General features: G+C 37.6%; 1 protein-coding gene across 1 annotated transcript; it reads right to left on the bottom strand.

The window, feature by feature from the left end:
- Positions 1-2,889: 2,889 nt before the first annotated feature.
- LOC140520618 (DNA polymerase beta) lies at positions 2,890-4,259 on the bottom strand. Its single transcript, XM_072634638.1, has one exon. It carries the CDS (start codon positions 4,057-4,059, stop codon positions 3,055-3,057), a length of 1,005 nt encoding a protein of 334 aa, XP_072490739.1. The 5' UTR covers positions 4,060-4,259; the 3' UTR covers positions 2,890-3,054.
- Between the last annotated feature and the right edge of the window lie 7,712 nt (positions 4,260-11,971).

The following is an 11,971-nucleotide window of genomic DNA, read 5'->3' as shown; positions in this document are numbered from 1 at the left end:
TTAAAGTAAAGACTGGGCAGCCATGTGATAGGGGTGTTGTATAAAGGATTCTTTCTAGGTATAGGTTGGACTAGATGGCCGATAAGGTCCATTCCTACTCAGAAATTCTGTGATTCTGTGATTTTGTATGGTCCTTCCCAGGGCCCACCCAGTGTGTTAAGGGCCTTCCTCTCTTAGTCAACCAAACAATCAATCAATCAGAATTTTTTCAGTGCCAGGTACTATGCTTTGAACTTAAGTTGGTGACCAATGTAATGGTGTTCATGTATTATGTGTTCCTCCATCTCCACCACTATCATTTCTAGTAATGTATTTTTTGGACAATTGTTTTCATATTTCTTTTTGTCCTAAGTCTATAAAAGTCTATGATAAAGTACTTTAAGCTGTTATTGTTTGTCCTTTGTTTTTGAAGAGGACCAATGACATCATAGAGTGAAGTCTTGATTCATGAGGCAGAACTGCACAAGTTGTCAGCCTCACTCTCTCTTCCAGGGTCATTGAAGTCCAGTGGCAAGACAAAAATCATGGTGACTGGTGGTGGCCTGGGATGCAAGGATGATCTTGGCATCTTCAATACCTAATCAAGCATTCCACAGCACCTGCTTCAGCTGCCTTCTTGGCTTTTAACAAATTGTTATCATCTGCCCATTCCCTGGAGAAAGTCTTCACATGCTTGAGGTAGACATGCCCATAACTCACCAACAGGCATGTGACCCATTGGTTACCCTCAACCTGGTTTAGCCCATCTGCCTAGATGGTTTAGTGGAGTGTTCTATGCATGTTAAAGCTTCTTGGAATCACAGGTGAGAGTTGGGTGACGGATGGATGCTGAATGTGGATGAGCAGCCCTGAAAAGGGCTCAGCAAACCTTCACACAAGATGTGTTAATCCCCCTTGAACACCTACATACCTTACTTTAGGCTAAGGTATTAACTAATGAAGACCCAAATCTCTCAGATGCCTTTATCCAAACAAATGATTAAATGTTGTGGAAATATCAGGAATACAACAAGGCTGGTGGGGAGTTACTTTTGTACAGGAGGGGTTTCCATAGGGAGCCCCTCCAATCCATCCCAGAGCAGGCAGCTATCTATTTTGCCCATGGTTAGCCTCAGTTGGCATGATTAACTCTTCATGAGAGTCATTCCAACCAGAGGACAAACTTCTCTGTGCGGAAATGGAGACAGGCTTCACTGGGCTTCATTCAGGCAATGGCCATGTTCAAGAAGTGGTAATAGAGAACTTATTATCTATTAGGAATTAAACTCCATTGGAAACTACAGTTCTATTTTATTTATGTGTGAGTTTCCCCCAACAACAGGCACTAGTAGTTGCCTGCAGTAGGTGCTTAATGAGTGTTTGCGGAATGTTAAATGAATGCCAATAGTTTTCTCCAGGGTAAACAGATACTCTCCAAAGGGAATAATGAAAGCATTTATGTGATGTTTTTATGTCTGTAAAATGTTTAACACATGCTATCCCTTTTGGTCCTTATAAATAACCTTTTAGGGGTAGGTGCTATTATAACTACCATTTTACTGATTGGAAAATATTGACCTGAGAGAGGTTAAGAGGATCACAGAGGGTAAACGACCAAGGCAGGATTTGAATTCAGCTCTTCCTTACTCAAAGTCAGGTACTCTAACCATTTTACCAAGCTGTCTCTGGAAGTCCCAGAGTTGGCCAACCTTACATTTGGGTTGAGTTATCTACATAAGGTCAGTCATCTACATATTATAAAATATATATTAAAAAATCTCCTTCACCAAATATATCTTTTTTTGCCTACCTCTGTCCTTGAAATTCCACCATTAGTGAATTAGTTTTTTGATTAAAGAACGCATTGCAAGCTCCTCTCTTAAAATGAAAATACTCTTGGGAAATTAATAAGGTAAAATGAAATCCATAATACATATTTGAATTATTTTTCTTTTTAAAATAAGAATAATAACTAACATTTACATAGCACTTTAAAGTTTGCAAAGCATTTTACAAATATCAACTCATTTTATCCTCATGAAAACTCTGAGAGAAAAGTGCTGGTATGATAATCCCGCATTTACAAATGAGGAACCCAAAGCAGAGGTCGCACAGTAAGTGTCTGAAGTCAGATTTGAATTTTTAAATATTTTAGTTTTCCCAATTACATGTAAAAAGAATTTTTAACCTTTTTTCTTTTTACAATTTTGAGTTCTAAATTCTCTCCCACTCTCACTCCCCTTCCTCCTCTTTGAGAAAGCAAACCATTTGATAAAGGATATACAGATATAGTCATGCCAAACATTTTCATATCTGTTAAGAAAATACAGACAAAAAACTCAAGAAAAATAAAGAAATTTAAAAAAACAGCATGCTTTAGTCTATATTCAGATTTTTTCCTTGGAGGTAGAGAGCATTTTCTATCATAGGTCCTTAAGAACTGTCTTAGATTTTTGTATTTCTGGGAATAATTGTTATTCACAGCTGATCATTATACAATATTGCTATTATTGTGTATGATGTTCTCCTGGTTCTGCTCACATCATTTTACATCAGCTCATGCAAATCTTTCCAGGTTTTTCTGAAACCACCCTGCTCATAATTTCTTATAACACAATAGTATTCTGTCACATTCATATGGCACAACTTGTTCAGCCATTTCTTAATTGATGGGCATCCCCTCAATTTCCAATTCATTGTCCCAGGTCAGATTTGAACTCAGGAAGATGTCTTCCTGACTCGAAGCCTGGCACTCTATCCACTGTGCCACCTAACTACCCTGGAATCTGGAATACTTTGGTTTAAATATTTCTGATGATATTTTTATTAGATAAGTGACCATTGGAGTCAATAATAATAGCTAGTATTTGTGTGGTGTTCTAAAGTTTGCATAGTGCTTCACAAATATTATTTCTTTTTTTTTTTTTTTTTTTTTTTGATTGTGCTGCATATTTTAATGACTGCAAGGCTAAAAGTGAAAAGGAAGCTATCATCCATAAACAGTAAGGACCCTTACACAATAAAGTTCAAGACATAAAGACTGTTGGCTGGTGGTTCTTTGCGTTGGCAAAGGTATCACTCGCTTCTGTCCTTGGGTTCTCGGTATTTCCACTGGATATAGTCAAAGATGTCTTTCTCACTGTCCACTGGGAGGGGTTCTCCAGCAACTCCTGTGACTCCCAGGGGCCGGATTGTATACTCATTGATTGTGAAGCCCTTTTCTAAGGCATGGGCCCTCATATTCTTATTGAAAATATCACTGCCAGTGAAGTAAAGAACACCACAGTAATACTGATCCTTGGGAATCAATCTGATATCAATTCTTCTATATGGATATGCATCTTCATCTTCACTTGACAGCTGACAAACACCCATAAATTTTGTGTCCCCCTTTGACAGAATATCTGTGATGAAGTGGACTTTCTGTAGTTGTTCTACAACTTGATGCAACAGCTTAGGCTGTTTAGCTGACTCAGAAGTGAAGCTAGGATGGGTGAGGAGAATATCCATATCTCCACTTGATTCTGCACCTCGTCGGAAACTTCCACAGACTGTAGCAATATATTTTGGATCAACTTTCTTAATTTCATTCAATACAATATCTTGCATTTGTAACATCTCTTCCCTGGGAATTCTTTTTTCAAAGTCTTCAAAATATCTTAGCCCAATTCGCTGATGATGGTTCAACTTGTGTTCATTTTTCCTAAGATCTTCCAATGTTTTAATTCCTTCATCAACAAGCTTCCTTGCAGCAGATGGACCTATGCCACTAACTCGTGTCAGGAAATTGATGGATGAACTTGTATCATCCTCCCTAATCTTTTCCAGTTTACGTAATTTTCCAGTAGTTAAAAACTCATCAATCTTCTCAGCAATTTTTGCTCCTACACCATCCAGTTTCTTTGCTTCTGCTCCACTCTTTATTTTGCTTGGGTACTTGGCTATCACAGAGGCTGCTTTTCTGTAAGCATTGTACTTATGGATAGCTCGGTTCACATTCCTCTCATAATTTGCAAGCTCCGTCAGGAAGTCGGTGATGCCCACGTTGAGAGTCTCCTGCGGCGCCTTCCTTTTGCTCATGGCGGAATGGACTGCAGCCCCAGCTCGGGGCCTCCCCCACCTCTGTCTCCGGAGGCCTAGCGGGGTGACGGAGACCTCGCTGGGGGTGAGGGAGGGCTGCCCCCCGACAAGGAGCCGGGCATCGGCTCCAACAGGTACCGAAGTCGGAAGCGGTAACAATGGCGACCCCGACGCTCTGACAGACGGAGACGGGCGCCCACAAATATTATTTCATTTGATACTAATAGGAATCTTGGGAGCAGGTGCTATTATTATTCATATTTTACAGATGAAACTGAGACAGACAGAGAGATTCAGTGACATGACCAGAAGTTGCATGTCTGGCTTCTCTGAGGTTGTTTTTCTCTTCTGTAAAATGGGGATACCTTTAATTCCTATCTCAGATGACTATTGTAAAATTCAAATGAGATCGCATACACAATGTGTTTCACAAAATTAAAAAAATGTATATGTATACATATATATCTATCATATAAATATCAATTTTTGTTATAATAGTTAATAGCTAACATTTATATATCACTTTACAATTTTCAAAGCACTCTACACTCACAGAAACCCTGGAAGGCAAGTACTATTATTATCTCAGATGAAGAAAATGAGGTAGAGATTGAATGACTTACCCAATGAGTCTGAGGCTGGATTTGAATTCAGGTCTTTCCTGATTCCAGGTCCAGCAGTCTATCCATTGCACCATATAAAACAGTCCCAGAGCACATATATAACCTATATTAAATTGCTTAATGTGTCAGGGAGGGGGGAAGTGAGAGATGGAGGGAGAGAATTTGAAACTCAAAATTTTTAAAAAATGAATGCTAAAAATTGTCTTTTCATGCAATTAGGGAAAATAAAATATTATTTTAAAAAAACAAAAAAAATAGAATAGTTCTAGAAATATATAATCACCTCAAGGCATTGAGTAATCTTCAAGAAAATTATATTCTAGTAGCAAAAGTTATAATCTAATTACAGTAGTTTTACATAGGATCATAGATTAAGAGCTGAAAAAGACATTATAGGCCACCAAGCCCTAAGAAACTGAGAAATAGAGAGGAAGCTAGTAAATGTCTAAGGTGAGGGTTGAACTTAAGGTCTTCTCACCAAGTCCAGTCCTCTGTTCACTGCACCAAGTTGCCTCTACCTACATAGAACATTCTATGGGTATAAAGTGTTGTCATAAATATGATCATATTTCATCCTTAAAGCAACTCTGTGAGGTAGGTATGAAGGTGGGTGAGATCAGAAGATTGGTAGGTTGAAAGATTAGTGGAAAAGAAGACTGGATTTGAAGATGGGTGACTCTGAAGGTTGGTGAGTTGGAAGAAGGAAGTAGTTTGGTGTGTTAGAAGGTTGATGACTTGGAAGGTAGGGGAATGGGGATGGTGGTATGCAGAACTTCAAATCAAGAAAACTGACTCAAAGTCTGCCCCTGACAATTAAAAGGTATATTATATGGTTCCAACCAAGTCATTTAAACTCTCTCAGTCTGTTTTCTCATGAACAAAATGAGAATATTTTGTCTTCAATATCTATCTCAGGTTTTTATGAGGCTCAAATATGATAACTGACATAAAGCAATTTGCAAACTTTGAGGTGATATCTATATGCCAATTTTTATTCATCTCCCACATCTTACTTCCTTTGTAGGCATAAATCAATTAGTTCTGAATTAAACTTGAGAGAAAAGAGGCCTTTGACATTTGCCAACATTCTCTCTAGGAATTTAGATGATTAAATATAGGTCACCTTGTTTCTTTCAGGAATTACTGACTTAATTCATCAGGCAGCCATTGTATGGGATCCATAAAGCTGCACACTCCTTTCCAGGTCTTTCCTACTTCTTTTCTCTTTCCCTCCTTCCTTTAATGAGTGTTTCTCTAATTGACTTAATGATTTCTGTTTAATTAGCACATTTTGGGAGAGTGATCAAGAACAAGTAAGATAAAGTAGTCAGACAAGCATGTTGCAGTAAAATAATAGTCCTTTTGTCAAGTTAATCAAAGCAGACAGTCTTGTAGTAAGTCTGTGACCAGGCACAGTTGGTCATCTCCAACTCAACTCTGCTACGTGCCTGAAACTTCCAAGCACCCATAAAGGCACATAACTCTGGCTGTCATTTCAATTATCTTTAATTAGATAAAAACTAGGTCTGAAGATAGTTTTCCAACTGCATATGTTGGCAAAACTTTAATGAAGTGCAGGGCAGAGGGGAAGAAATTCTTAAAAAGAGATACACAGAAATAAATTCAATCTGCCATCCTTACCTATGCATGACATTGTGCGTGTATATATGAAAAGATGATTTAGTATAGTATGACCTTGGAATTGATCTCATCACCTGTAAAGCGAAGGAGGATAGATTAGATTGCTTTTAAGGTCAAATAAAATGTAAACACCTTAAGGTCAGTGACTGTTTCATTTTTATCATTGCATTCCTAGCACAAAGCTTTGCATAGCAAGTATTTAGTAAAGCTTTCTTAGATTATATGGGATTTGTAGAGCTGAGAAAAACTGAAAATTTCAAGAACATTATTTTTAGTTAAGTTTCTTTTCTAAAAAAGATTTGTCTTATTTTTATTGATGACTTTTATTTTAACATTACATTAATTTCCAAAAATCTCTTACCCAGGAAGCCATCCCTTTTAACAAAGGTTTAAGAGAGGAAGGTAAAGTAATCTCAGTAAAAACTAAGCAACACATTGACCCTGTCTGGAAGTATAAGCAATATTTTACACCCCTTAGTTGACCATCTGTGCAGTGGAGGGAGGTTGTTGTTCAATTGTGTCCTACTCTTTGTGACCCCATTTAGGGTCTTCTTGGCAAAGATTCTGGAGTGCTTTGCCATTTCCTTCTCTAGCTCATTTTACAGATGAGGAAATGGAGACAAACTGGGTTAAGTGACTTGCTCAGGGTCACACAGCTACTAATTGTTTAAGACCAGAATTGAACTCAGGTCTTCCTGACTCCAGGTCTGACACTATCCACTGCACCACTTAGCTGCCCATATGGAGGGACATTTTCTCAGATTTTCTCTGGGGACAACCTTGGTGTCTATGAAATAGACAAAAGAAAAAAGTGATGTACATGCTGTAGCTAAAGTCCTTCCACTGGCTAATGTCCATCTCAAATCAGTAGAATTTGCACAAATCATCCTCAATGTCTGGAACATGTCATCCCTGCCTTTCTTGAGTCATCGCACGTACCATCTTATCCATGAAGCCTTCTCTGCTCCCTGCTAGGTAGTTCGCTGCCTCTTTAAATTATCATGCCAATACTTAGCTGTGTAAGTGTTGTATCCCCCAATAAGATATAAACTCCTAGAGGGCAGAGACCATTTGATTTTTGCCCAAGCATCTCTACTGCATTGAAATAACAGACACAATAAATGTTTCTAGAATTAAATTAAGAATAGCAGACTGCCCATATGGAGAGTTATTTTCTTAACCAATTCTACTTAGCTGTTTACCTCATGGATTCTTGACATATTTAAAGGTTATTTAGAATCAATTCTGTCATCCCTCCATCCCTCCCCACTGCCCAGATAATAATCCTTGGAGGTCAAGACTAAATACAAACACAGTTGATCACTTTGTCATACTCTGTAAATATAATTTTGACTTACTAAGAGCACTTTAAGAGCTCAGTTAAATAAGGAAACCACTAGGTTCAGAAGAGCTATGTCAACAAGTCAGATTTTATTTAATTGATCATGCATTTATTAATGTCCTGCCATGTGGCTGGCACTGTAGTAGAGGTACAAAGACAATGAAATTATCCCTGTAGACAAGAAAATTACATACTACTGGAAGGAAGCAACAAGTAATAGTAGCTAGAGTGTATGACCTTAAGGTTTGCTTAGGGCTTTACAAATATCGTCTCATTTTTACCGTTATATCAACCTTGAGACAGACAGAGGTTAAATGACTTACCCAGGGTCACACAACTAGTACTGTCTGAGGCAATTTGAATCAGCTCTTCCTAACTCCAGGTCCAGCACTCAGTAGATACACTACTTAGCAGCTATTATACATAGATATATAGTTAGTCTCTTAACTTTTTTTGTTGAAGTTAAGGGATCATAGACTTCCTCTCAAAATGATATTTTTAGATGCTTAAATCAAAATACATTGTATTTAAAAGGAAACCAATCATAATGAAATACAGTTATCATAGGGGTAGTTAGGTGGTACAGTGGATAGAGTCTGGTTCTGAAGTCAGAAAGTCTCATCTTCATGAGTTTAAATCTGAAATTAGCTTTGTCATGTAATTCTGTTTTCCTCAGTTTACTCATCTGTGAAATGAGCTGGAGAAGGAAATGGCAAACCACTCCAGTGTCTTTGCCAAGAAAACCCCAAAAGGGGTCATGAAAAGTTGGACAAGGCTGAAACCACTGAACAGCAACAACATAGTTATCATAATTTAAAAAAACAAAACAAAATATTTCTGGACTCCAAGTTGAGAATTCTTGATCTAAGGGAATTCTTTCACCTGGGAATTCTTTAACCTGAGTTAAGGTTAAGATTATGGGGGAGTGTTACAGAGGGCAGTCTGACTGGATGGAGTACTACTGGGAAGGGCTACAACTTCCACTTGAAAGTGCAGTGCCCCCCACAGTATGGAGGAATTGTACCTCCTCCACCACGTCCATGCCCAAGAGCAAAATTTGATTACCCTGAACTCCTTATGGCTTAATAGGTGTCCCTAAAGACTTTTTTCCTGAATTCTCATTAAAAAAGATAATTTCCTCAAGTTTATGAGAAACACAGCTCTACCAGAATACTCCCTCAGAAGTATAGAAATTTAGTAGTAACAACCCATACCCAAACATTTAAAGCATCGGCTATTAAAGATCTAAATTCTGTCTATCCATGTGCTCTGAGGCCAAAAACTTGCTATTAGTATATGCTTGATAAATATTTGTTGAATTGAAATTCAGGCCTTCCTTGAGTCAAATAGATGTGTGCTCTGCTGAATGCTCATTTGCTGATCCGGAACCTCATTAGTAATTAATTAGGAGATTGACTCCAAACCTTCCTGACAGCTGGCTTTTCCCCACACTTTCCAGCAGTTTGATTAATTGGTGACACTGTGGTTGTAAGAGCCTGTGTATCAACACATGGTTTGACTTTAAAGGTTAAGTCACAACTGCTCTTCTGTTTTAATTAAAGGGAAACATCTTAAGGAAGAAAAAGTATTATGAGGAATTAGCAAAACTAAATACTCAATGTAAGGGGGGTGGGGAGGGAAGCTCTTCCAGATGCTTAATGAAATGCAAGTGGAGCATTTTAAAAGTCTGTGCATATGTGTATATAATACACTCCGAACCATGGCAGCATTTAATGTATATCACCTGGCTGGCTACAGCTGTTCTCCAAGACCCAGAAGGTCAGACAGGATTTATAGTTTGTATCGGTGGAAGGAGCAACTTCATGAAGAAAATCATAGGTCATAGAAATATAGAAGTGTTTATTCTCATCAAGAGACTCTTTAGAAAATGCACATCACATTTGGTGGGAGATACAGGAGAAATATATGGAACTCTATGTTGTTGACATTGTCAATAGATGTATTGTCCATTTTTCAAAAGGTTTGTATTTCTATCTTTAAAGAGCACCAAAGCTTGCATCTGTGTGCATTCAGATAGGAGAGAATGAAAGCAAGTATTTGGGCATTTAAAAAATGACATCATACCAACTCAGTTTTGCTTCTAGTATTTAGATATTTTGAAAGTCATTTAAATTTCCTTTTCTTAGAAAAATTCAAGTTATTCACATAATTCCTTTGGTTTTTCACTCGGCATCATTTCTACATAGGCTGCAATTAAGGGTAAGAGTACCTTGGAGGCATCCATTCAGATGTTTCCCAGATAGGGCTAGGGCAAGGGTAGGGAACCTGTGATCTCAAGGCCATGTATGACCTTCTAGGTCCTTGGGTGCAGCCTTTTGACTGAGTCCAGGCTGTGCCAGACAAATTCTTTTATTAAGGAGATTTGTTCTGTGAAGTTTGGGTTTAGTCAAACACTGCACTTCACGACCTAGAGAGCCACTTGTGATTCCCCATCCCTGCAGGGTCTCCTGTCTTATACGATAGGGCTGTTGTCACTACCCATACTTCATCTCTTTTATGAGTACAAAATATAATTCCTTATTGGTCATTCATTTATTAAATACCTGCTGTGTTTGAGGTACTGTGCCAGAGATACAAAAACTAAATGAAAGGTCCTTAACACTCAAGGAGCTTAATAATCTACTTGAAGAATACAGTAGGGATACAATATGAACACACTTAAGCAAAGGTTGAGAGTGATGAGGATAAAGGAGAGATCCAGACAAAATACCTAGTGCATATTTGAGAATGGAGGATCATGGAAGACTAGATGGTGTTGCTAACACTTCAGCTATTCCATGAAAGGAGGAAGAGATTCTGAAAGTCAGAGATGAAGGGAGATTATATGCTAGGCATGACTGATGGCCTGTGCAAATGCATGAAGATGGGTGATGGACATGTCAAGTTTAGGGAACAGGCACCATGGTACAATGGAAGGAACCTATATTCTGTAATCCAAGCAGCTGGGTTACAATCAAGTTTCTGCATCTGTGTGACTTTGAGCAAGGCACTTTAAGTTGCCTAGACCTACGATTCTACATATGTACAAAACAGGTATTAGACTAGATGCACTTTGAGGTCTGTTCCAGTTCTAGAGCTATGATTCTATGATGTGAAATGTGGCTGGAAAAGCAGATTAGTTCCAGGTTGAAGAGGGCCTTAAATGCCAGGATGAGGAGTCTTTATTTTATTCTAAAGACCATAGTAAGCCATTGATGGTTTTTGTGCAGGGCATTATCATTTTAAAACTTGTACTGGGTAAACCATATTGATTCTCACCATAGTAAAATTATTACTCATGTTCCTTCTTTTGCTGTGCTTATAACATTTAAATATTTAACTCTGTCTATCATTTTTTTATATGGAGGTGGATAGCATATTTCATCATCAGTCCTTTAGAATTGTGGTGGGTCATTGTGGGCTAATCTAAATTACTAAGTCTTTCAAAGTTGACTATCTTTATAATATTGTTGTTACTAGGTAGATTGTTCTCCTGGTTATGTTCATTTCACTTTGAATCAGTTCATGCAGGTCTTCCTAGGTTTTTCTAAGTTGTTTCTTTCATTATTTAGTATAGCACAATGACATTCCATCACATTCATATACCATAACTTGTTCAGCCTTTCCCAATTGATAGGCATTCCCTCAGTTTCCAATTCTTTGCTACAACAAAGAGTTGCTATAATTTTTTTGGATACATATGGGTTCATTTCCTATTTTTTTTTTTTTTGCTCTTTTGGGGTATAGTGCTAGTAGGGGCATTTTTGGGTAGAAGGGCATGTACGATTTAATTGCCTGTTGTGAATAGTTACAACTGATTTCTGGAATGACTGGACTAGTTCACAACTCCATCAATAGTACATTAGAGTGCCTATTCTCTCATATTCTTACCTGCATTTGACATTTTCCTTTTTTGTCATCTTGTTTAATCTGATGGGTATGAGGTGGTACTTCAGAGTTATTTTAATTAGTATTTCTGTAATTATTAGTGATTTAGAACATTTTTTTATGGTTATTGATAATTTGGATTTCTTCCTCTGAAAATTGCCTATTCATGTCCTTTGGTCATTTATCAGTTAGAAAATGCTTTTATCCTTGTAGATTTTATTCTGTTCTCTTCATTTTTTTTAAAGAAGTGTGACCTTTATCAGAGAAACTTGCCATAAAGGTTTCCCCCAGTTTTCTGCTTTTCTTCTCTTTTTAGCGGCATTGATTTTATTTGTGCAAAATCCTTTAATTTTAGATAACCAAAATATCCATTTTATCTCCTGTGAACTGCTCTACCTCTTATTTGGTCATGAATTCC

The sequence above is a fragment of the Notamacropus eugenii genome, chromosome 1 (genome assembly GCF_028372415.1).
Source record: "Notamacropus eugenii isolate mMacEug1 chromosome 1, mMacEug1.pri_v2, whole genome shotgun sequence".
Taxonomy (NCBI): Eukaryota; Metazoa; Chordata; class Mammalia; order Diprotodontia; family Macropodidae; genus Notamacropus; species Notamacropus eugenii.
This window is presented reverse-complemented; position numbering and strand designations above follow the sequence as displayed.

Excerpts from the sequence above, each read along its gene's own strand:
- LOC140520618 (XM_072634638.1), bottom strand. The coding sequence starts at position 4,059 with ATGAGCAAAAGGAAGGCGCCGCAGGAGACTCTCAACGTGGGCATCACC.